The 26,920-nt window shown below is 48.1% G+C and overlaps 1 protein-coding gene across 1 annotated transcript in view; it reads left to right on the top strand.

The window, feature by feature from the left end:
- Positions 1–26,920, top strand: part of MYO15B (myosin XVB) — a 1,465,505-nt gene that overhangs the window by 1,216,005 nt on the left and 222,580 nt on the right. The window contains exons 51-53 of the mRNA XM_085614939.1: positions 7,286–7,363; positions 8,392–8,488; positions 18,429–18,577. Of these exons, the coding sequence (XP_085471065.1) occupies positions 7,286–7,363; positions 8,392–8,488; positions 18,429–18,577 (324 nt within the window). The remainder of the gene's footprint in view (positions 1–7,285; positions 7,364–8,391; positions 8,489–18,428; positions 18,578–26,920) is intronic.

Raw genomic sequence — 26,920 nt, 5'->3', positions numbered from 1 at the left:
AACGCTCTGAACCTTCAAAATCTGAAAAATCGCAATCTACTTCAAAAGAACCTCCAAGCAAAGGACAGAAAAGGATGACAGTCATTGGATTGAAGATCATTGTGATTGATAAATCTCATAGATCTAAGTCAGCGTCAGAGCCACTGACACCAAAATTCCTTTAGGTATAGAACTAAGGTGCATTGTCATCAAAGCCATAGTCGTCCGGTCCATTGATACTGTAGACAAAGATGTTGAAGGGATTACTATTGACTAAGACACACGAAAAAACCCAGTAGTGCCTACAAACAACGACCTAGATTTTGACAACATTGTCAGCAATTATCTCATCAACCACAGTGTTATCGACAATACCACCAATCTTCCTTCAGCAAAATTCTGCTTCATGATGGCAACAGATGTTTTACTAGGTAGCTGTGGAGCACATTTGCCACACTTAGCAGTAAGCCATCTATGGTCAACACATAATACTCACCTTCATACCAATATTGCCGAGATGACGTCGCCAGAGCTACTTAGACGCGCAACGCGCTACTGACATCAGTTCTTTCTTTTTCCGTACAGCACCGCAGATCCGAGAGAGAGCGGTACCCCTAGTTAAAAGTTGTAACTTTTTTTTGACAACTTGTTTTGTCGTGTACTTGACTCCTGGTGCAATAGAGATGCCCGGGTTTAAGTCCTGTAGGGCCTGCCGTCGAAACATGTTGGTATCGGACCCTCACGACGTGTGTCTCTTCTGCTTGGGGCATGCCCATGACCCCGAGGCATGCCCCGATTGTCGGGCCATGGTGCCGAAAGCTTTATAGGAGCGTTCCCGAAAGTTGTTGGAGGTCCGGCAATTGGTTCCGCGCCGATCGAGGTCCCGGTCCCGTGGGAGGTCAAGGGACCGGTCGCGGAGGCATCAGCATCGCTCGTCGGAGTCGGGGACAGGTAAGTCTAGGCGCCATACAAAGTCGAAGAAGCGACGTCGCTCTTCTCTACACCTCACCGGTCGCGGGACACGGTGGAGGGGGCGGGCGGTAACTCTCCCGTGGCTCTTTTGGAGCCTCCGTTGGAGCCTCCGTCGTTGCCTGCGGCCTACCCACCCTTTCCAGGCCCGCACGCGACTTTGGTGCAGGCCTTTATAGCGGCCTTGTGCCATTTGTGTGCCCCGCCGGGTCCCTCCGGAGCGCCGTCGGGCCCCGCGGATCCGTCGGAAGTATTTGCACCCTGTGCTGCCGCCTCTGGCCTCGGCTATGCCGGCACCATACCCTGCGACGCCGCTGGCACCGGCCCTAATTCTGGCTTTGGCGCCGGTGCCGCACCGCCGCTGATGGCGGGCAGCGCCAAACTGGGACTGGTCTCTTACCCTCCCATTCCATTTCTTGGAGGGGAGTTTATCCTGTTTCCCAGGGCACCTCGTCCTTACCGGCCTCTTCAGCAACCGGTGGACGAAGGGGAGTACTGAATGGGGTCTGAGGTCCCTCTTGCAGCTAAATGCGAGGATGAGTCTGAGTGGGAAGGCGATGTTGAGGGTCCAGTGGATCTGGATTTTTTCTCCACACCCTGGTAGTCTGTCCCCTTCTTCTGTGGCCACGGAGGAGGTTGGGACTTTTTCGGTGGTTTATCGTAGGGCAGCTGAGGCTCTTAATCTCGAGCTCCCTTCTGTGCCGATCAGGACCAATCTCCAAACCGAGGTCCTGCAGCCGCAGTCCTCCTATGCGGAGCCATTACTGCCCTTCAATAAAGTGCTTACTGATATCCTGTTAGGCACCTGGCTTAAACCTAACACAGGAGTCCCTGTAGACAAGGGTGTGGTGTGCCGCCATCGCCCGGCACTGGGCGATCCCAGCTTTCTCACACAACACCCAAAACCTGAGAGTCTGGTTGTCCAGGCTTTTGCCTCACCGAGTGCGTTCCTTTCTGCTCCTCCAGACAAGGAATCTAGGAAACTGGAGCAATTTGGGAAAAAGATTTTCACATCTGCCAGCTCTGGGTTGCTGCCAAATTTACTATTCGTTGTGGGCTTGACATGGCCGATTCGCTCGGTAGGGCACTTTCCACAACTGTGGCGCTCTGTCATTATGCTTGGCTCCGCACTACTGGCTTCTCTGGGGATGTCCAGAACACCCTGTTAGACATGCCCTTTGATGGTACACGCCTCTTTGGTGATAAGGCAGATGGCACCCTGGAACGCTTTAAGGACTCTCGGGCCCACGGCCCAGTCCTTGGGTCTCGCCACCACGCGTACTCCCTCGGGTCCGCTTTTCGGTCCTTTCGAGGACAAGGTCGGGGCGTCCAGGCGCGTTCTTTTCAGACCAGCAAGGCTGCGCAGCTCCAGTCTCAGCGCGGACGTGGGATCCGCCGTGGTGGGTCCCAGGGGCAGCGGACAGGTCAGTCTACCACCTCCCCTGCCGCTGCCACCTCTAAACCTTCCTAGTCTGGTGTTTCAGGCCCACCTGATGCCAGTGGGTGGCAGGATTCGCCATCACCTTCCCCACTGGCGCTCCATAACCTCGGACAGGTGGGTTCTGCAAATAGTCCGAAGGGGCTACTCCCTCCCCTTCGAATCTACCCCTAGAGCCATGCCACCTCAGTCCCACCATGCTAAGGGAACACTTGGCACTTCTCCAGCAGGGAGATACGACCCTCTTGGCCAAGGGGGCCAACGAGCGCGTTCCGACACCAGAAGTAGGTCGTGGTTGTTACTCCTACTACTTCTTGGTTCCAAAGAAGGATACAGGTCTGCACCCTATTTTAGACCTCGAACGTCAATCACTTCCTCCGGAAGAAGTTCAAGATGCTCACACTTGCTCAGGTCTTGTCTGCCCTAGACCTGCAAGATTGGCTGGTAGCGTTGGACTTGCATGATGCTTATTTTCATATCCCCATCCTGCCAGCCCACCGGTGTTACCTACGGTTCACGGTGGTCCACGAGCACTTTCAGTTCACCATGCTCCCTTTTGGCCTTACCAGCGCCATTCGGGTGTTCACCAAGGTGATGGCCGTGGTCGCAGCTCATCTGCGCAGATCAGGGGTTTCAGTCTTCCCTTATCTCGACGACTGGCTATTGAAGGTGGGCTCGCCCCAGGCAGTCATCTCCCACCTCCAGACTACGGCTGAACTCCTGTATTTGCTGGGGTTTTCCATCAACGTGCCGAAGTCGCACCTGATTCCCTCTCAGAAGCTCCTCTTCATCGGATCAGTTCTGGATACGGCGCAGTTTCGGGTTTATCCTCCTGAACAGCGAGTCTGGGACATTTGGGCTATGATTCCGATCTTTCGACCCTGGTCCTGGGTTTTGGTCAGAAAGACACTGAGGCTACTGGACCTCATGGCCTCCTGCATCCTGCCGATCAATCATGCCAGATGGCATATACGGGCTCTGCAGTGGGACCTGAAGTTCCAGTGGACGCAGCATCGGGGGAACCTGTCCGACTACGTCCAGATCTCGGAGGGCACTGCACAGGACTTGCAGTGGTGGCTCACGAACCAGAGTTGGGTCAGCGGCAGATCCCTCTCCCTTCCCCAACCGGAGCACACAGTAGTGACGGATGCGTCCCTCCAGGGATGGGGCAGCCCCATGGGAGAGGCGGAGATCAAAGGCCTCTGGTCGAGTCCAAGCTCCATATCAACCTTTTGGAGCTCGGGGCGATCCTACTTGCACTCAAAGCATTCCTTCCCTCGGTCAAGGGGTGAGTAGTGCAGTTGTTCACAGACAACACCACCGCCATGTGGTACTGCAACAAACAGGGCGGGGTGGGGTCGTGGACCCTATGTCAGGAGGCTCTACGCCTCTGGACGTGGCTGGAACGTCAAGGCATTTCCAGACTCTCAGGTTTTGGGTGTTGTGTGAGAAAGCTGGCATTTCCTTGGTGGTTCAACACCTGACAGGTACCCTGAACGCCAGGGCGGACAGACTCAGCTGAAGGTGCATGTTGGATCACGAATGGCGTCTTTACTCGGAGGTGGTGCAAGGTCTCTTTCAGCAGTGGGGAGAACCTTGGTTAGATCTATTCGCCACTGAAGAGAACATGCAATGTCAGCAGTTCTGCGCGTTGGAGTTTTCAAGGCGGCACTCGCTAGGCGACGCTTTTCGTCACGAGTAGAGTTGCGGTCTGTTGTATGCCTTTCCGCCTATACCACTTCTTCCCAGAGTGCTGAAGAAGATCAGGCGCGACCGGGCCCTAGTCATTCTTGTGGCACCGGACTGGGCTCGAAAAGTTTGGTATCCCGAGCTACTCAGTATGAGTGTGGATCCCCCGATCCGACTGCCTCTTCGGGAGGATCTCCTTTCGCAGCAACAGGGGACGGTCCTCCACCCGAACCTGTCCAGCCTCCACCTCCTTGCGTGGAGATTGAGCGGCGACAGCTGATTCCATTTGACTTGCCTCCCGAAGTCTGTAATGTGATTCTGGCAGCCAGGCGTCCCTCCACTAAAACGGTATACGCCTGTCGGTGGAAAAAATTTGTGGCATGGTGCACAGCGAAATCTGTTGATCCTCTTGCTGCCCCTCTTTCTGAAGTCCTATTGTTCCTTCTTTCTTTGGCCCAGCAGGGCTCTGCTCTGGGCACTATCAAGGGTTACCTTTCTTAGGCTGCCTGATCAGCCCTCTCTTTTCAAGTCCCCAGTTGTCAATAGATTTCTCAAAGGCATTACTCACCTTTTCCCTCCTGTTCCTTTTGTGATGCCTCAATGGGACTTGAACCTGGTTCTGACTTACTTGATGTGCGCTCCCTTTGAGCCTCTTTATAACTGTCCTTTGCAGTTATTGACTCTGAAAACTGTCTTCCTGGTGGCCATCACCTCCGCTCGGCGGGTGAGTGAGCTCCAGGCTCTTTCCTGCAAACCTCCTATACTGGCGATTCATCCGGACAAGGTTGTGCTTCGACCGCGTCCCTCCTTTCTACCAAAAGTAGTCTCTGCCTTTCATCTCGGGCAAACTGTCACTCTGCTCACTTTCTTTCCGCCTCCGCTCCCTTCAAGAGAAAAGGAGAGGCTCCACCGTCTGGACCCAAAACGTGCGCTTTCGTTCTATCTCAACCGCACACATCAGTTCCGTGTGGATGACCAGCTCTTTGTTGGCTACGTGGGCGCCAAGAAAGGCTGAGCTGTGCACAAGCGCACTATCTCCCGATGGGTTGTCTTGTGCATTAAAGCTTGTTACTCTCTGGCAAAAAAGGAACCTCCAGTTGGTCTGCGCGCCCATTCTACCAGGGCGAGAGCAGCTACTACAGCATTGGGACGCGGTGTCCCCCTGCAAGATATTTGTCAGGCGGCCACTTGGGCCTCGTTGCACACTTTCACTAAGCACTACTGCCTTGACAGTCCGGTCCGGAGAGACGGCTTCTTTGGCCGTTCAGTTCTCCTTGACTTTCTGGTGTAATCTCACTTCGCAGACTTGCCACCGGGGTTGGTATTGCTTGGGTATGTATTCTAAGGTAAGGAATCTATCACTAACGTGTCTCTTTCAGATGCACAACTTACTTACTTGTGTAACAATATATCTGTAAGAGACATTAGTTAGTGATAGATTCCTTACCGTCCTCCCCGTTCTGCGAACTGTTCTCTAGGGTTCAGGTCATCCCTTTTAGGGCCCTAGTTCTATTGCACCAGTAGTCGGTCTCTGGCATGGCTCTGCGCTTCTGGTGCGGAAATGTTGTGTACAGAACTGACGTCCGCACGTGTGGGTGCTTCTAAGTAGCTCCGGCGAAGTCATCTCGGCGGCTACTACGCCAGCGACGTACGCGGAGCCGTACGACGACGCCTACCGACGCGCAGGGGTACTGCTGGCGAAAACTTTCCGGATCCAGTCTGATGCCTGGGGATATTCTAAGGTAAGGAATTCTATCACTAACTAATGTCTCTTACAGATATATTGTTACACAGGTAAGTAACTTGTGCATCAACTGCTTTGTTCCCTTGAGTGTCCATAGCAGACATTTGCCAGGCAGCAATCTGAAAGAATAGCCATTTGTGTACTAGACACCTGCCTGGATTCTACAGTCCAGATTGATAAAGGTAAACCCTCTTCTAAATGAATTACCCTGCAAAAAAATCTGTGTCTGGATTAGGAGTCGAGGAATAAGACAAAGGTTAGTCAAATGGTTGTTGGACCGTTGCTACCATAAGAACACTAGGGTCCCCTTCTCTGAAGCACACTCTTGTGAAGTATTTCTAAGCTGCAGAAAATAAAGGATGAATATCATGGACACTCATTCTCTCATATTAATCACCGGCCCTCCCAGTTTATCTCAATACTGAGGAAGGTATTTTTTCTTCAGTAACTTGTGTTTCCCCTGGTTTCTGTAGCAAATGGAAACACTGAGAAACTAATGATTACATAGGATGCATGTGTCATTTTGGCCTCACAAAGTCCAGTTTGGAGTCTTTAAAATTTTAAGATAGTCATGGACCTGGGAATATTTCTCAGATAATGTATATGAAGAAAGATAGTGTATACATTAGCAACTAACATTACAAAAGGTAGGTAACAAATTCCTCTATCTGCTTGGTGATCTGTGTGTTTGTCTTGCCTTTATGCTTTGTGTGCCTGTTCTTTGTTGTTTTATCCCTCACTTGTGCTAGTGTTCTATTTATGTTGTTGCTGCTTTGCACCTGTGTGAATTTTCCTCCTGACTGTGGTGCGTTAGTGCTCTGTGTGCCTAGAGGTACTGTTGTTCTGATTCCCAAAGGTAAACATACAGTTTGAGTAAGTTTACGATTGGTTGCTATTCACAGAGGGATTTGCGAGCGGTATGTTTAAGAGTGCGGAGTCTCCTCACATCACAAGATAAGTCTTTTTATGTGTGGAGACTCTGCACTTGTAAGTGTAAGTTTACCTTTGTGAATCAGGCCCACATTGTCTATTGCCATTGTGTTCTGTCTCCATATTATTTATGTACTGCCTGTACATTTTGTGGCTTAGTCAGTTTTTCTGTTGGCTCTTTATAGTGTTAGTGAATGTTATGTTCAAGTATTTATACAAGTGTTTATTTGTGGTCCACCGTTTGATAAATATCTTTCTGTCTCTGTTAATTTAGTAATCTGACATATCATCTCTGGTGGACCTTGCGCTTATAATTGGTTTACCAGGAATGAGTATATTAATGTAGTCTTTCGGTGGCTGATCACTCGTGCAGTAGAGACTCGCAAGGGAGGAGGGAACAGACTAGTCTTTATAGCTCTTTAGAAATTGTAAATGCTGGCTTCCTGTGTCTTTTTATGTGGAGTCGGTGCTTTCTATTGTGTTAGTATAATCTGTAGTGTGTTACTGTTGAACACTGCTCTGTTTGTGTTTTACAGAAGGGACGGTCCTCGCGCCGTTTGGAGATAGCCCTTCCTGGAGAACTGCAATTCACCACAAAAATCAAAACCTTCACGGTACGTCACAGAGACAGCATTTGAATACAGAATGAGGTAATCAGGGAATGAGGAGTGGAGGTTTAAGGAGCTGGCTCAATTGAGTTCCAAGACAGACATGAGTTCAGTGTTGACATAAGGTTATAGGCACCAGGAAATCTCACACTAAAACTTAATTAGTGACCTTATTGAGATAGTGAGGTCAGAGGTAAATAAGTGTCACTGGATCTTTCACTGAGCCTACATGGCTGACATAATAGAGTCAGGGACGTTAGAGGGCAGTGAGTGTGGGGAAATGTACCTGAGTTGCAGGTGCCATTTAAAAGTAAAGATGTCAAATCTCCAGACATCATGTGGTACATATAGGTATATGGAAGTACCAGTAGACTTCAAGAGTGATATTGTGGAGTCAGAGGACAGCAAGTATCAGTTGGCTTCAGGAGTGATAATATCCTGTGGTAAAAGAGCTCGGTGAGCAGTGGGTGCCAAGTGACATTATGAGAAGGGAGATATCCAGCAGTGGGTACTAAGGAGATGTTACTTTTAAGTCCTGTGTCACTATGGGATCATAGAGGCTGGAGTGCGGTGGATATCTAGAGATTACCCAGCGGAACTTTACGAGTATCATCTTCAAAGTGAGAAATCTTAGAGGGCAAAGGTGTAAAGAGATAATACATCATGACTTTATGCATGACATCAAGCTGTCTGCAGATTTGACATATTTACTCTTAAACGACACCTGCAGTATAGCTAATAAAGAGGCCTGCAGGCATAATGCTTACACTACAGGTGGTTGTAGAGATGTAACTTCTGTAGGGACACCGTGGAGTGAAATAACATCTGCCAGGAACAATGTGATATATCATATCACGAGTAGTAGAAATTGATGTACACTGTTGGTGTCGTTTCTTCAAAGGTACTGGTGATTACTGTTGTCAATACAATCTTGCTAACAGCCTTTGTTCCTGCCCTTCATCCCCTTCTCTCCTCTTCACTACCCCCTGCCCTTCCCCCTCCTCTCCTTACCTTCACTGTCTCCTCACCCCCAGGTGGCTGCTCATATAGGGAAGGATCTGTGTGGGCAGCTGGGTATCGACGAGCCTTTGGAGATCCGGGAGTTTGCCATCTTTGCCAACAAGAGCCAAGGTCAGTGCTTGCAGGGCATCTGGATTGAAACTCCAGGTTGGGTTCTAAACTAGAAAGCATCTGCTAGAAACTGACTGGTTGGCGAGCCAATCTGAACATTTTCCAGCAGGTTGTTTCTTCTGAATATGGCTGATTCAAAGTCTGTCGTATATAAGGCTTGTGTTTCTGATAGGTCACTAGTGTTTATTTATTTTATTTTTTTTCAATGATTTCATTGCCACAGTAAAAAAACAAAATTACATCAAAATTTCCCGATAATCATAAATCAATAATCATTTGCAGAGCACAGAGGAGCACTGTAAAAAAAAAAAAAAAAGAGGAACAGAAAAATCAATCTAAACAAAAATGACCACATGATAGTATAACTGCTTACACACAGTGGAAAAGGCAGACTAAAAGGAAAAAAATTACAAAAATGCATTCAGTCCTTAATCCCATTGAAAACAGGACCATACCCTGTGGAATTTTAGCAGAGATCGAGGGCTCCTAGCTTTGGCTAATGCAGTTTCCATTTCGAAGATCTCCCTCAACAGAGACCAGAATTCATTAATACTAGGAGACGTGGTATGAATCCTAGAGCGGGCAATACATAAGCGGGCACAGGCCACGATAATCGAGGCTAGAGATTTTGTAAGATCCCCGGGCTCTGAAAATAGTCCCAACAACAACTCTTTCACCGATACCGGGTTGTCGTAGCCAACCCAGGTTGCAAGAGTGAGAGTAATATTAGACCAAAAGTCCTTCAGCTTTGGGCATGTAAAAAACATATGGTGTAGGTCAGCGGCGTATTCTTGACATTTCGGGCAGTATGTTTTAACAGTAGTTAGGTTATTAACCCATTTAGAAATTCGCTCAGGGGTATAATAAAGCATGAAAATAATTATATGCTGTAGTTTTAGATTGACAGATGTTACAGCTATATCGATAGTTTGGAGAAATTCTTGTACTTCCTCCTTTGTTCTATCACAGCAAAAGATCCGACTTAGCTTTGCCGCGATTGGTAAGCCATCATCGCTCACCGTCCCGATACATTTTTGATATATTTTTCCTATAGTTCCTCGCCCTCTAGTACATACAAGTGTAAACAAAATCTCGGAAGAATTAGACCGCTCTAAAAGTCCCCTACCACGAGTAAAATAGTCCCTAACTTGTAGGTACTTAAAAAAATGAGTTTGTGGAGGATCAAATTCTTCTTTTAAAGATAAAAAAGTTCGAAAACCCCGTTCGTCATATAACTAACCCACCCGCACCACACCCTTGAGCTGCCATTCCTTCCCGATCTGGTCGTGGAATATATTAGGAAATAGGGGGTTCCCCCATAATACAGTGTAGCCATGCAAGTCGGGTATTGCATATGTTTTGCAGATTTCATGCCATATATTGGTAATATCCCTGATTACCTTAAAGCGGACCCGCTTAAAATAGTTGGGATAAGATGTTTTATATAATAGAAACTGGGTACTTGGTCCACAGGCCAACTGATATAAAAGCCAGCTGGGATTTGTGTCAGTTCCCCCAAGTAAGCTCTGTGTCTGCCCGATGAATGCTGCCCAAAAGTACAGCTTAAAATCTGGGAGCTTGAAACCGCCCTGCATGTATGATAATTTTAGATATCGAATAGCTCTTCTAGCCCGTCGGTATACCAAAATAAAACTGCCCAGAACACTGCCTAGACGTTTAAAAAAGGATAATGGCACTTTTAATGGAACTGTACGGAAAAAATATAGGAACTTTGATAAGACATTCATTTTAACCACATTGCATCTCCCAAATATACTGAGAGGTTGCCGGTGCCAACTTCGCAGCTTAGCCACCACCTTCTTCAGCAATGATTCGTAGTTTAATGAAATAATGTCATTGACTTGGCTGCTGAGACATACTCCCAGATAGATAGTCGTACTTGTGACCCCAAGAGTTACTGGGGGATTGTCTAGTTGAAAGTTTAATGTCGTCTGTGTTTTCAGCACGTTTAATTTATATCCGGAGAAGTAGCCGAATCGCTGTGCTTCATACGTTATCGCGGCCCTGGCTTTAACTGGATTAACCGAGAAGATAGCAATGTCATCTGCATATGCGGTTAATTTTAAGTTCGTCCCATTTAAAATAACTGGGACAATCTCCCCATTGAGCATTAAATGCTTAATAAAGGGCTCGATATAGATCGCAAACAATAAGGGCGATAAAGGACAACCCTGCCGGGTACCCCTTTGAACTGAAAAAGAAAAAGAAGAAAGCCCATTAAGTTTATTGCGGCTGTTGGATGGTTATACAGTTGCTGTACTGCAGAGATAAGCCTTTGACCGAAGCCCATTTGAGACATAGATGCCCATAATGCTCCCCATGTCACCCGGTCAAAGGCTTTCTCGGTGTCTAACATCAGCATCCCCATTTGCTGGCCTATTTGACCAGAAACATCAAATGCTGATGTTAGACGCCGAGAAAGCCGATAGGTCACTAGTGTTGAAGATTTCTTGTGTTGGCCCTTTCATAAACACCCATTTTCTGGGTAACTTTCTGATTTCCTTATAATATATTCACGGCTGCCATTCACAACTCAAACACAGCATAGATCATCTATGGGGCAGATGTTTATTTTGACTTGAATGCAGCATGTCCATATGAGCTTATTAAAGTAGCCTTTAAACTCAGGGTTTTATAGGTCCCTGTTCGGAGGCATGACTATTTGAATACATATCCCAACTTTCTGACCACACATGCCGCTGCAGATGCTGTCAAAAGAAACACTTGCTCTTTCCCTGGAGAAACATTGTCGGCCATTTTCAAGCTTTCAAAACCCTGAAGACCAAAGGCCACTGCAACTCTAGTGAAAAGCAGCCAATATTGCCTTTCTCAACTAGCATAGATGAAGGGTTCTCTGACATTGGATCCTTCATAGTTTTTTATGCGTGTACTATTCTCCAGCGTCAATCTAAGAGTTTCCCAGCCTGATGTCGTGGAATAATTTAACCATGTGAATCTATCAGAAATACCAAAGTTGGAGAACTGTAGTTACAGGTAAATAACTTTCTTCTCGAACATTGGATCTGTCTTAGATTCACATGTTTGAATTATTCCTTTACATCAAATTCAGAAACTGATGTTGGGGAACAATTCAAGCATGTGAATCTATGAGAGATACCAAAGTGGGAGTACTGTAATTACAGGATGTCTAACATATTCTCATGCTTGAACTATTCCCTGACATGAGGCTGGGAAAATGATATTGGAGAATAATTCAAGCATGCAAATCTATGAAATATACTTAAGGTGGAGAACTGTAGTTACTGTAAATAACTTTTTCATATCAGCAAGCATCTGCTTAGAACATTGAAAATGTGATGCAATATTTTTTCAATGTGTGCTGATTCACCTAGTGCCAAACACATTGAGTACGGCCCAAATTAGAACAAACTAAATGAGTGATTAACTCATCAAGTCAGTAGTTGGTGGAAAAGAATACAGGAAGTATGTCAAAACAAGTTATGTTAAAAAAACAAGGAGACTATCGCATAGAACAAAACTACCAAAGAACTACAGCATCCTGATGATACTTCTCGTTGCCGATTTCTCACCCTCCGAATATCCCAGATGCTAGACTAGATCCGGAAACATTTTCAATAGCTCTTTCATGCCTGTTGAGGGCACCAGAGCCATAAAACGCACACCCCTGTGTCCTGATTTCAGTTCCCTTTTTTCTGTGCCTTCAATGCAGATCCATAGATTGCTCTTCAGTTAAATAAAACATTTGCTTTAGGTAACTAGGGTCAGATCAGCAGCGGTTCCTCCAATATGGCGGAGGAACGTCGCCCCACTTCAAGCAGAATAAAAATAAAAGGATAATAAACCTTGGTTTATTATCATTTTATTTTGTCTTGCAGTCTTGGGGTTGCGGCCAGGGGCATAACAGGCACCCACGGGGAGTAGTATGCACTGTTATCAGTTCCAATGATAGTTTGGCTGGCCAAACGGTCATGCGCACTTTACATGTTATTCACGCAGGCTGCATTACAGCCTGGGTGAAGAACATGCCCAGGTTCACAGTCCCTGGGTGAGGACCAAACCATGGTACGCAGACCAATCACAACGCTGTACTACAGCATTGTGATTGGCTCAGGCGAGCCTGGGACCTCCCTGCTTCAGGCACAGCGAAAAGGAAGAGGGATGATGAGAAGAGACACGGCAGCAAGGAGGTAAGTTTATTTTATTTATTTTTTCTGCCCCGCCGCCGATCCGTGCCCAGCCGCCAGTGGGTCAGATCATGACAAAAAGTTGTGCAAGTTATGTTTCAGCATGCACCCCAAGGTAATGAAAGAGAGGGAAGTTTAACTCTTTCTCACCAGGACCCAAGACAACCACCAGACCAGATGCAAGTCCTGGCTTCATTCAAAATCATCACCTTCATCATCCTCAAAGTTGTCTCAAGAAAATCGATGTAAGCATAAGCAAAAAAGGCTGGGCACTGTGGTCAGCTGACAAAAGAGAAGACTGGCAAACATTGGAAGCCCAAGGATAATTCAGAGAGACCAAAAACACCAATACTAATGATAAACAAGTGGCTCTAATCTCTATGCCTCTTGTCTTTCATGTACTGAGATCAAGCCCATTCCAGATGACGGCTCCTGCCTCCAGCCTGTGTCACACTGCTTTGCCTGGTTTGGGTTGATATAGATAAGTTTTCGGAAACTGTTTTACGCCGTTTATATGCTGGTGGTGGTTGGGAGTAGTAGGAAAGGCTTAAGGGCAGAACAAGGCTCGTCTTACCAAACTGTACAGTAACAGATCTCCCAACACTTTCACTATAAGACCAGATAGCCCTTCGCAGAGCAGCAGAAGGCCTCTTGAGGGGGACATTGGGGTGGTGGGTGAGTGGAAGCAGACCATGACTCTGCTCATCACTGCGTTGGGAATATATCTAATCCCTTCTCCACAGGGGTTGTTCAGCTCCTTTGGGGGGGTGGGTGCGTTTAAGGTTGGGCGGAAGAACTCTAAATGAGTACTTAGTTAATGTTATGGTCACCTTACACAATGTTTTTACCAACCTGTTACACCTATAATGTGCTGCCAGGGGGAAGATACCTGCTCCATCGGCAGCTTTACATCTAATCCTTTGTACCTTGAATTATGGTTAAAGTTCTGACTTGGAATGTTACGGGATTAACTTCCCGGTTAAACAATACAAGATCAGGAGGGAGTTAAGAGCTGTATCACCAGATATATTTTGCGGTTCACTGATAAAATATCGATGTTAAAAATATAGAAGTAAAAAATATCAATGCAAAAAAATAGAAGTAAAAAATATCGACTTCCTATACTTAAACAGGTAAGTACAAAAATATCGAGAGAAAAAATATCGATGTAAAAAATATAGTTGTACAAAATATCGAATTTATATATATATATATATATATATATATATATATATATATATATATATATATATATATATATATATATAATAAATATTAAATGTTAAATAATGAAATTAATATAAAAAAGTAGATATAAATTTAGAAATATATGATAAACCTAATTACAAAAGTTAAACACATACGTAATTCATATATATTTACTTTAAGCGATTAATAAACCAATAATTTTAATTTATTTATATAATTTTAAAGTTATATAAATACATTTACAAATATGTGTGCACAATAACATAAAATCTAATTAAAAAAACATTCTATCATAAATTAAAACATTAAACTATTTAAAACTCTTCAAACCTAAAGTTCCCATTCCAGTGAGTGCAACTGTAGGGAAAGTGTTGGCTAGCGAAGGGGTAGAAATTACTATTCGCACTCCAGTGAGTGTAACATTAGGGAAAGTGTTGGATAGCGGAGGGGTAAAAATGACTATTCCCACTCCAGTGAGTGCAACAGTAGGGAAAGTGTTGGATAGGTGAGTGCAACAGTAGGGAAAGTGTTGGATAGTGGCTGGATAAAATGTACTATTGCCACTCCAATAATTTTAAAAGTAGGGAAAGTGTTGGACAGCAGAAGGCTAAAAATTACTATTCCCACTCCAGTGAGTGCAACAGTAGGGGGAAGTGTTGGATTGCAGATTGCAGAGGAGCAACAATTAATGTTCTCACTCCAGTCAGTTCAAAATTAAAAACAAACAACATTTTAACAATAAAAATATTTAAAACAAAATAACTAAAAAAGATATAAATGATAAAAATACAAATATATTTAATTTACATTTTTTAAAACATAATATTAAATACATATAACAAATACCTACAAATATTATTTCAAATAAAATAAAAAATAATTTCCAAACCAATAAATATTTTAATTAAAAATTATTTAGAAACATAAGCATTAATTATTACATAAATGTACTTTTATTTCCTACTGTATAACACCATTCAATTCACAACCCACATCTAAATAAAAAAATGTACTTCCTCAACTAACCTAATTAATTACCAATTAAAGAAATATTAATAATTAAAAAACAAATAACTCATAAAAATTATTCAATTTACCATACTTTACCCCTATAATCCCGACAACCCACAGCTAAAATCAAGCTGTAAAAAAATTAATTACACAGCTTATTTTCAAATAAAAAACTCAATAAGTTATATATGCTCAGTATGGGTCTAACCGCAGATATCAAAAGCAGCTGAGCCCGCAACCACAAACTAAAATACCTGGAAGTCTACATTACGCCGCAGCACAGCATGCTTTATGCTGCAAATTACCCTTAACTTAAACACTTAATCAAATCCAACCTCCACAAGTGGCAACCTTTGTATATACCCTGGTTTAGTAGAGTGGCAGAATATTTTTTGTCTAAGCTGTAATACATTGTTTAAGCGCTCCCAGTCATATTTCCAGAAAGCTACTTGAAAAGCACCCAAGCAAGTGATCGACATCTTTATCTGGGTAGGAGGGAGAGCTCGGGTTTCTAAGAAAATACTGCAGGCTCCAGGCGTTCAGGGGGTCTGGGCCTCCAAGATAGTAAAAAATACTACTTGGTCTCCCAGCTTAGAGTCCTATTTGAATGGTCCATGTGTGAAACTGAAAGCCATTGGATCCATATGGACACAATGGTAATGGGTTGCGCCAAAGAGCCATCCCTTGGTTTCCCAGATATGCCATATCCCAAGTTTGCTATGTTTCCGATATAGTGAGGCAAACCATGTATATTAGCGCTTCTTTGACAAGGGACCATCACTTGACAACCTTTTCCTCCCCTTTTACCCTGCAACAGGATAATGTAGATTTCACCCCAGGGATCATACCAGGGGCTCTCGTCCACTGGTTTGAGTGTGGTTGCAAATTTGTTACGAGTTCTGTTCCTGGGGAATACTATTATAGATTTTGCCCAATGTAAACAGGAATACAATTTACAGGAACTTGACCACACGAGTTACTTCCAGCTAGTTAATGATGAGACTTGCGCATGTGGTTCAGTTAATCACGTACTCTGATTGTTGGTGCCGATTGGTTAATTCTCCTGAGTGAGAGAATTGTGAGAATGAACTGAATGCAGTATCCCAAACATGTGGGGAACGTTACCAATCTGCACTCTGATTTGTTATTCAAAAAAGGAATTGGTGTCGTTCCCAACAGTTTTTTCTTCTTTAATTTCTTTCCATTTCAGTTTGAAGTATCCAACTTCTGCTGTTTTAAAATGTAACAATGTTTCTTAACACAAATATGCCCAATGTATTTCTGGCTGTTCCCTTCATCAGGGGCTAGATCCTACAAACATAGAAGAAACTGTCCTCAGTATGAATTCATAACAAATGTCTCACTTTAAAAAGCATCCATGCAATTAACTATACGGTGAAATCGAATATCCTGGTGTGATTTAGATGACTTCTATGATGTTGGCTTGCTGAGGTTCCCAGTAAGTATACTCATGCAGATGTACTCTTGTGACCAATGCATCAAAATGCAAAGTGTCTGGGTAAAACAATAAACTGTGTTCTCCTGTGTGAATACATGCAAATTCCTATAAAATGTGGTTGAAAAGTGTAAGATTACACTTACTAAGACGCAACTTTGAAAGTTGGCTTCCCGCAGTGTACCGTTTTACCATAAATTTATGCTTGTATGTATTGCCGGGTACTGGCATGATACTCTTTGTGTTCACAGAACGTCCATCAATGCACTCGGTTCGTAACAAGAAATCTTACACTAACTAAGACGCGACTTTGCATGTTGGTTTACCACAGTGTACCGTTTTACCTCTGCCATAATGATATGAGCCATCACGGGTTTTCAACCACATTTTATAGGAATTTGCAGTAGTCTTCATCATAAGTTTGACAGCTAATGATGAGCTTTGTTGGATTACGTTACAGACAAGAGGCTGGAGTGTGGGTGCCCCAGATCCCTGCAATCCTTCCAATTCCCGAACACTGGAGAGAATTTGTTAGATATGCTACTCATGCTTACTTGAAATGTAAGGGAAAGTAAAATACTATCATAGGCAGATTCCAATGTGAGGTCTTTTAGTTGGGCGGGGAGTTCTTGTTGGGCAGTGGGAAATTTCTCATAAAAATGTGTTTTTGACTCTGATGTATATGTTTGCAGTGGAAAAAAAAATATTTTGTTGGAGAAAAAAAAAGAAAAAGAGGAACAGAAATTCCTCCATGTCTTTCGTAGCAGTGACTCTTAACCTCTGGTTGGTCTGCCAATAGATGACTTCAGGACAGATGATAATAGGGAGGCCGCCCGTTTCTTGTCCATGAGTACGGATTCAGAGTTTCAGGTCTTTCGGGTTGCTAGTGGCATCAATACTTCTCCTGAACTAGACATGGAGAACCCTTCTAGTATTTTAAACCTCGCCCTTCCATCAATCAAAGCAAAAACCATCATCCTCACTGAGATGCTTCTGCCATCCAAATCGTCATCTGAGCCTCTCTTGCCTTTTTAAAACAGCCTTATTATACCTGATATTAGCTGCAAGGAAAAAACTCCATCACTAGCTGAGAGCAGGCTATTGGCCAGGCTCTACAGACCTGCGCTTGCTGATCCCAGTTTTGTGTCCAGCCACTCCTCATATGAGAGCGTAGTGCTAAAGGCTTTTTTTTCTAATCCTTTTGAGCAGGGTTCTAAGCAGGGTTTCCCAAGAGTCACTGCTACTAGAAAGTGTCGCCTTTATCTCTGACAGACAAAGACTAGAACACTGGAGGAGCCTCGACACCCAGGCCTTGACAATCCCCACTTTGCTCCCCCCACATACTTTTCTATGTGAGGGAGGCTGCCTGCTGTGAGTGATGCATTGGGGTGCTTTTCCCTGGAATTCATGGCTTTTGGAAGAATTTTACACCACCTGCTGTCAATCCATTTTCAAAGTGAATTTATCCTCTACAGGTCAGTTTTAAAAATTACTCCTGCGTATGATGCAATGGAGTTGTGAGGCTCTAGGGTTTTTGTTAGGTAGAGACATGCATCTCACAGTCGTGTCCGCTCTCCTGAACACTTTCTTGCCCCCATGGTGCAGATGTTCTTCTCGCCTAGACGGAAATATGTCTCCCTGGGACGCACATGTGTCCAAGCATGAGCTAAGTTTTCACTAAGTACTTGTGGGCTACTGTCCTTTCTCTCAGTGTTAATCCCTGAGGAGCAGGCACTTCTTTTGCATACAGCAGTGATTCCTAGAGAGCCTGTATTTTTGTCTCTGTCACCTCATTAGTGCCTGTGAGCTTGTGATCCCTCTCGCATGCATTGTCAGTGTCTAAGAATCATGTGTTACCGCCCCCCTGCACACACAAACACACTATTTGTTCTTGAATATTGTCTCAATTCAGTTGATTTCTCCGTGGGACGCCTTTGAATAGAGGTTCATTCAGACTGTGGCGAATCTGTTATTGTATTAAGCAAGCAGAGCTCTTGTAGCATGCAGAGTCATTCCCGAGAGGTTGCATACATCAGGGTTTCAGACATGGTAACAAATGACAATCTTGTGTGCACAGGTCAGGTGGTGAGGCCCATCCGAGGGGAGGAATACATCCATGACTTCTTATTGGAGGATAACTCGGTGAGCCTGGAGTTCAAACGCATCACCTGGAAGACATCACTGCACTTTGAGAATGATATATACACAACCGTCCTCTATAACCAGGTAAGCGGGTTCTTCTGGGACCAGGGTTGAAACTTCACCTCATTCTCACCACAGATCCGATACTGCATATTGCTCTCCACCCAAATAGGGTACTGCATGTCATTTCCTCAACAGTTGGACCACTGCATCTCGCTCTCACCCTAGCTAGGACTCTTTCCAGAACTAGGGCACTGCATCTATTGCTTACCCAAGACAGATGTGTACTTCATTCACACCCTAGCCAGATAATGCCGTCCGTAATCTCACCACAGGTAGAACACAGTATCACCACTTAGCCACAATAGGACACTGCCTCTCATTCCCATCGCAAATATGACGCTGCCTTTCATCCTCACCACAGCTAGAACACTGCTACTCATCTAAACTGCAGGTAGGACACTGTATCCCTTTCGCACCAGTTGGTGGCTGCACCCAACATCTTATGTAGGCGAGGGATGGCTGGGTTGCACTTCATTCACCACATAGGCAGTAGATGCACTTTATTCTGTCCACCAGCAAGGGGCAAACTTCATTCTTACCACAGGTAGGATATCTAATTCTCAGGGCTGCATCTCATTTTGCCCACGGGCATCTGAGGCACTTCTTTCTCACCACAGACCTTGGATGTAGGTCTTTCACTTACAGCCAGGGTATGCCTCTCCCTTTCACACAGGCAGGAGATTTCTCCACCGTTTTAATAGTTTCATTCTGACTACAGCGAAGTGAGTCAGCCCTGCTCCACTAAGGTAAATGATACGTCTCATTCTCATCACAACCAGGCACTGCACCCTATTACTCATCCACCAGTGGACTACACATCATTCTCTTCACATTCATGGTGTTGAACCTCATTTTTGCAATCATGGCACTACATGTCATTACGATGCATTGCATCTAATTCACTTCATTCTAGACACAGCAGGGCACTGCACCTCATTCTTTTTACATCCAGGATTCTGGCCCTCCATGGTCTCACAAACCAGGGCTACACCTCACTCTTAATCAGAAGAAGTATTCTGTCATTTTCAGGGGATGTATTTTTTTTTTTTAACAACACTTTTTATTAATCAAGTAGGCAAGGGCTGCAGGCCCCTGACAAACCAGGGGAAACTGCCACATAGTAAATAGCAACAACACTTGACATTTTGTCGTATAGAGGAACAATGAAGAGCTATTCATACGGCCTTGATCAACGCCCAACCCCCTCCCCCGACCGCACCACCGCCAGACACCACCAGAACCATCACCACACAGTTAGTATGCCGTACCACGCATGGCATTCAAGGAGGCCCCAAATCTCCATCTTCAGGGACCAGTGCAAGGAAAATGCCCCTATAATCGGCCCACCGCTTCCAAATCTTGAAGTGTTTCCGAGGGCACCCACGCGCCCTAAAGATCGGTAGCTCCAGACCCATATTGAAATCCAGACCCCGTTTCCAAACATTGAGAGTGGGAGCCACCGGGGCCTTCCACGCACGGGCTAGATCCCGCTTGGCTGTCGTTAGGCCCAGAAGCAACAAGTGGCGCTTAGAGATATTGCCCCCAATATCAGCCATAACATGGAGCAACGCCAATCGGGGGTCCACAGGGAGATCCCAGCCCAACACTTCGGATAAGCACCCCAACACTCTCCCCCAAAACCTATACACTGCAGGGCAGTGCCAGACCGTGTGCACCAAAGACCCCGCCTCCCGCCCACACCTAAGGCAGTCCGGGGAGGCAATAAGACCCGCCCGCCACAGCCGCTGTTGCGTGTAATAGGTCCTGTGCAAATACCGAAATTGGATGAGACGCAGGCGGATCGCTATACAAGCCTCACGGGGGGAGGCCAGCGCCTCCCTCCCGTCCGTCTCGTCCAACGGCCCGACATCCGTCTCCCACCGTTCCCGCAGACCCTGCAGGGATGGGGACCCATGAATCACCAAGGACCGATATATTTTAGAAACTTTCTTCTCCTGGAGATCCCCCATAAACACCTGGGCCTCAAGGGGACCAGGGGATGTATTTTGACATGAAAAGTGAGTCTCAAGCAGGGTTAGCCCAAAGATTACAGCTTCTGGAACTTTTGAAACATTAGCACATAGTGACCCTGGGCTTTTATGTATGCAGTCTCAGTATAGTGGACCACTACTTATGTCCCAGCGTGTTGCACTGGTGAGAATGACTGATTAAGGTGACAATCTAATGCATGAATAGGATCAATGCCCATGGAATTGATTGAAGAGAAAAGCTACACTAAAAATAGTGACATTCAGAAAACGTTGCCTAAGATAGTGCTCCCTCTGATGATCAGTTTGATATTAGTGACTTATGTATCTGAAAAAGACAATTTGTTATGAATTACTCACCTTAGAATTAGCCCCAGGCGTCAGACTGGATCTAGAGAATTTTTCTTCAGCAGTATCCCTACGCGTCGGTAGGTGGCGCTGATCGACTCCGCGTTTGCCGTTGGCGTCGTGGTCACCTGAATGACATCGCGGTATCTACTTAGACACTGCCCCTGCGAGCTTACGTCAGTTCTTTCTTTTTCCGCGTCAGCCAGCGCAGATCCGGAGAGAGCGGTACCTCAAGTCACTTTTTGACTCTCTTTTTGCGACTTTTTGTCCACATCTATTCAAGTCGATCGACTCCTGTTGCACGTAGGGATGTCCCGTCCCCAAACCGGCCTCAAGGCTTGCGACTCCTGTCGCAAATTGATTTTGGTTACGGACCCGCACCTTGTGTGCCTTTGGTGTCTGTAGCGCGACCACGACCCGTAGTCGTGCTCGACTGTCAGGCCGTGAACCCGAAGTCTTTGCGGGAATGGTCCAGAAAGCTTCTCGAGGCATGGCAGTCCACTCCGCGCCGTTCGAGGTCCCGTTCGAGAGGGAGGTCAGGGGCCGGTCGCGGAGCCATCACCACCACTCCTCGCCAAAGTCTTCGTCTTCGGGTAAGTCGAAGCACAACAAGAAAGCGAAGAAGCACTGTTGCTCTTCGTGTTCTCCCTGTCCGTCGGCCGATGTGATGCGGGAAGCAGAAGGTAGCCGTCCAACTCCGCCCGCTGAGCCTGTTGGGTCGACTCAGGGCTTCCCTCCCTTCCGGGGAACCGATGCGACCCCTGCCTAACTTCGTAGCTTTTACGAAGCCCTCCATTCCGTCTCTGGGCAGACCGACTTGCCGGCGCGCCTTCGAACCCCGCAGACTTGGCTGGGAGCTCTAGGACTTCGATGCTTCGGCGACGCAGGGCCCCCAGGGATCCAGGCCTGGATCCGGATCGGCGCCAGTTGCCCTTTTGACACCTCCGGCGCCGAATCTAGTGGCGACACCTCCGCCCCCTCCGGCGCTGGTTGTGTCCCCAGCCAGCGTCTACCCCAGCCTCCCCCTCGATGTGGACATGGAGCCGGACCGTCATTGGCTGACGTCGGTACCGGCACCGACCGGTACTTATGTACCACTATTCTCCACTGGTGTTCCCTATTGCCCTGAGTGGCTACCAGAGGAGGGTGAGGAGGACTGGGAGGGGTCTGTGGACCCTTTGGCAGACCAGTTAGAGGACCCAGACTGGAGAGAGGGGTTGGGTGAGGTCAGTGGTTTGGACACTTCCCCAGACCTTGGCATGCCATCTCCCCCTACCGTGGCTAAGGAGGAGGCTGCATCTTACGCAGTGGTGTTGCTTAGGGCGGCTGAGGCCTTAAACCTTGAACTTCCTATAGTGGCGGTCAGGACTAACCTCCGGACCGAGGTGCTTCAGCCGGCAGCTGCCGCTTCAGAGCCCCTGCTGCCGTTCAATGAAGCCCTTACAAACATCCTTTTGGGCACTTTGTCCAAGCCTAACCCAGGGGCTCCTGTGGACAGAATGATTGCCCGACGCCACTGCCCGGCCCAGGCGACCCCATTTTCCTCTCCCAACACCCCACCCCTGAGAGCTCGGTGGTCCAAGCCTAGACTTCCAAGGGCGCATTTCCTACCGCACCACCTGATAGGGAATCCAAGAAGCTGGACCATCTTGGGAAGAACATTTTTCCTTCCTCCAGCTTAAGACTGCGGTCGGTGAACACAGCAGGTCTCTTGGGCCGTTACTCCCACTCTGTGTGGGACACGGTTGCGCAGGTTCTGCTGCAGTGCCCGGAGGAGGCCCGGGCCGTGCTCTCCTGTGCAGTGGTCGAAGGGAGAGACGCAGCAAAGTTAGCCATCCGATGTGGGCTGGACACCGCCGACTCGCTAGGCAGGAAGATTTCAGTAGCCCTTAGGATCCACACCTGGCTGAGGTCAACTGGCTTTTCGGGTGATGTCCAAGCTACACTTTTGGAAATGCCCTTAGATGGCCGTCGCCTGTTCGGCGACAAAGACGACAATTCTCTTGTGCGCTTTAAGGACTCCAGGGCTGCAGTCAGATCCTTGGGCCTCGCTTCCACCTCTCGCCTCGTGCAGTCTGCTTTTTGTCCCTTTCGTTGCTATGAAAGGGGTCCCCCGCCACATTCCACCCAGAGCCACAGGCCTGCGCAAGCTGTCCATCCTCTGCGCGGCTGGGGATGTGGGACCCACCATCGTGGGTCTGGGGGACAGCGGGTGGGCCAGTCCACCAGCGCCCCCTCTGCAGCAGCCTCCAAGCCCTCCTAGTTCGCCCTTTCAGGGCCAACAGTCGCCAGTGGGCGGCAGGATTCGCCATCACCTCCCCCACTGGCTCAACATCATGTCGGACAGGTGGGTTTTGTAACTAGTCTGAAGGGGCTACTCCCTCCCCTTCGAGACTACCCCTCCATCCATGCCACCTCAATTCCATTGCATGTCGGAGGATCACCTGGCCCTTCTCCAACAGGAAGTTACGGCTCTTGGCCCAGGGAGCCATTGACCGAGTTCCTGCCCCAGAAGTAGGTTGTGGTTGTTATTCCCACTACTTTCTGGTACCTAAGAAGGACAAGGACCTGCGTCCTATCTTGGATCTGAGGAACGTGAACCGCTTCCTCCGAAAGGAGAAGTTCAAAATATTGACACAGACTCAGGTCCTGTCTGCCCTCGACCCTGGAGACTGGATGGTAGCGTTGGACATGCAGGACGCTTATTTTCACGCCACCATCCTGCCGACGTTACCTGTGGTTCACGGTAGGCCGCGAGCACTTTCAGTTTACCGTGCTCCCCTTTGGCCTTACCAGCGCCCCTCGGGTGTTCACGAAAGTGATGGTGTTCCCAGCTCATCTGCGCAGATAAGGGGTTCCAGTCTTCCACTATCTCGACGACTGGCTGTTGAAGGCGGGCTCGCACCAGGCAGTCGTGTCCCACCTCCAGACTACAGTGGTCCTCCTGCACTCGCTGGGGTTCACCATCAACATGCCGAAGTCACACCTGATTCCCTCTCAGAAGCTCCTTTTCATCAGAACGGTTCTGGACACAGCGCAGTTTCAGGCTTATCCTCCCGAGCAGTGTGTCTGGGATATTTGGGCTATGTTTCCGATCTTTCAGCCTCTATCCCGGGTTTTGGTCAGAATGACCCTGAGGCTACTGGGCCTCATGGCCTCCTGCATCCTGCTGGTGGACTATGCCAGGTGACAAATGTGGGCTCTGCAGTGGGACCTGAAGTTCCAGTGGGCACAGCATCAAGGGGATCGTTCCGATTGCGTATAGATCTTGGTGGCACTGCACATCAATCGCAGTGATGGCTAACGAACCAGGATTGGCTCAGCGGCAGGTCCCTCTCCCTTCCCCAGCCAGAGTTCACAGTGATGACAGATGCATCACTTCTGGGGTGTGGTGGCCGCATGGGAGAGGCGGATATCAGGGGCCTCTTGTCTCCGGCTGAGTCCGGGCTCCACATCAACCTTCTGTCAAAGGGTAGTGCAGGTGTCCACGGACAACACCACCGCTATGTGGTACTGCAAGAAACAGTGCGGGTGGGGTCGTGGACCCTATGTCAGGAGGCACTTCATCTCTGGAAGTGGCTGGAACATCAGGGCATGTCTCTGGTGGTTCAACACATGGCAGGTTCTCTGAACGCCAGGGCGGATGAACTCAGCCGCCGGTGCATGATGGATCACGAATGGGGTCTTTACTCTGAGCTGGTGCAGTGTCTCTTCCAGAGGTTGTTAGATCTGAAAGAAACACATAGTGATAGATTCCTTACCTTAGAATTACCCCCAGGCGTCAGACTGAATCCGGAAAGTTTTCGTCAGCAGTACCCCTGCGCGTCGGTAGTTGGCGTCGTGCGGCTCCGTGTCCGTTGTTGGCATCGTGGTCGCTGAGATGACGGTGCGGGCGCTACTTAGACGCCGCCCACGCGCGCTGACATCAGTTCTTTCTTTTTCCGCGCCAGCAAGCGCAGATCTGGGAAGAGCAGGAACCCCCAGTCAATTTTTGATTGACTTTTTGTCTCTAATTTTTAATCGAGTCTTCAACTCCTAGTGCAGTTAGGATGCCCAGTTTTAAGTCCTGCGAGGACTGTCACCGTATGATGTCGGTGACGGACCCGCACCGTGTGTGTCTTTTCTGCCTGGGGCGTGACCACGACCCCAAGTCGTGCCCTGACTGCCGCGCCATGGCGCCGAAGTCTTTGCGGGAACGGTCCCGAAAGCTGCTGGAGGCCCGGCAGTCGGCTGTGCGACGTTCGAGGTCCCGGTCCCGTGGGAGGTCGAGGGACCATGCACGGATTCATCACCATTGGTCTTCGGGATCATAGTCTTCGCACTGGGTCAGGTAAGCTGAAGCACAAGAAGTCGAAGAAACGTCGTCTTTCTTAGACTTCCCCTCGCCGGTTGTGTGACGCGGCTGAGTGTGCGGCTGGTGCCTCCCCCACGGCTCCGACAGAGCCTACGGTGTCGCCACCGGCCTACATGCCTTTCCCGGGTTCGTCAGCAACTCCGGCCCAAATACAGGAATTCCTGTCACCCATGGCTCGCTTCTTTGGGCCGTCGGGTCCCCTGGTGTACCTTCGGGCCCCGCGGTCCCGACTAAGGGTCCTCGCCTTTCATCGCTGCCGGCTCCGGTCTCAGCGCTGCAGGAGGCCACTGGATCCAGGTCGATGCCGGTTGACCTTATAACACCTCCTCCGACGTCGACCCTATCGGCACCACTTCCGACGTCGCCCGCTCCTCAGGACGACGTCAACCCCAGTTTCAGCCTCGAAGTGGATACGGCATCGGCCCGGCGTTGATCTATGCTGTTCTCGACGTTGCTCGGGGATTTCTATCCCCATGGCCTCGCTCCTTATTTTAGGCCTGTTTAACGGCCTGAGGAGGAAGGGAAGGACTTGGAGGGGTCTGATGACCCTCTCGCAGCTGATTACGAGTATGAACAGGACTGGGCAGAGGAGTTGGGGGGAGCCAGTGGTCTGGATACCTCACCAGACCTTGGCATGCTGTCTCCTCCTACCGTGGCTACGCAGGAGGGTGCTAGTTATGCTGTGGTGTTGCGTAGGGTGGCCGAGGCTCTACACCTTGTGCTCCCTACTGTGGCCATCAGGACTAACCTCCTGAGGGAAGTGCTTCAGCCAGCAGCTACTTCTGCGGAGCCGCTGCTTCCCTTCCAGGTCCACCACAGGGGCTCCTGTGGAAAGGAACGTGGCCCTACGCCATCGCCCGGCGCCGGGTTACCCCATTTTCCTCTCCCAACACCCCACCCCGAGAGCTTGGTTGTCCAAGCCTCTGCTTCCCCAACCGCCTTCCCTTCCGCACCACCAGATAGGGATTCAAAGAAACTGGATCAGTTCGGAAAGAAGATTTTTTTCTTCCGCCAGTTCTGCGCTTCGGTCTGTGAACACCGCATGCCTCTTGGGCCGTTATTCCCACTCTCTGTGGGATACTGTGGCGCAAGTGCTGCCTCAGTATCCGGAGGAGGCCCGGACAGCTCTCTCCCAGGCTGTTGCAGAGAGGAGAGACGCAGCTAAGTTCAGGATTTGTTGTGGCCTAGACACCGCCGACTCACTGGGCAGATCGATTGCAACGACGGTGGCAGTCAGACGCCATGCCTGGCTGAGGACAACTGGATTTTCGAGGGATGTCCAAAGCACTCTTATGGACATGCCTTTTGATGGCCATTGCCTCTTAGGCGACAAAGCAGATAGCGCGTTTGATCGGTTTAAGGACTCACGGGCTACGGCCAAGTACTTGGGGCTCTCTGCGGTCCGCCCTCCTCCGCCTTCTGCTTTTCGCTCCTTTCGTGGCACCGGAAGGGGCACCCCACAGCGTTCGCAACAGAGCCCAAGGCTGCGCAGCAAACCCAGCGTGGCCCCGGACGCGGGTTGCGCCGTGGCGGACTGGGGGCCAGCGGGCGTGTCAGTCCACCTCCACTCAGGCCACCTCTGCCTCCAAACCTTCCTAGTCCGAACTTTCAGGCCTATCAAACGCCAGTGGGTCGCAGGCTTTGCCATCACCTCCCCCATTGGCTCACCATCAC

This window comes from Triturus cristatus, chromosome 7 (genome assembly GCF_964204655.1).
Source record: "Triturus cristatus chromosome 7, aTriCri1.1, whole genome shotgun sequence".
Taxonomy (NCBI): Eukaryota; Metazoa; Chordata; class Amphibia; order Caudata; family Salamandridae; genus Triturus; species Triturus cristatus.
Note: the sequence above shows the minus strand (reverse complement) of the source record. Positions and strands in the feature narration are given on the sequence as shown.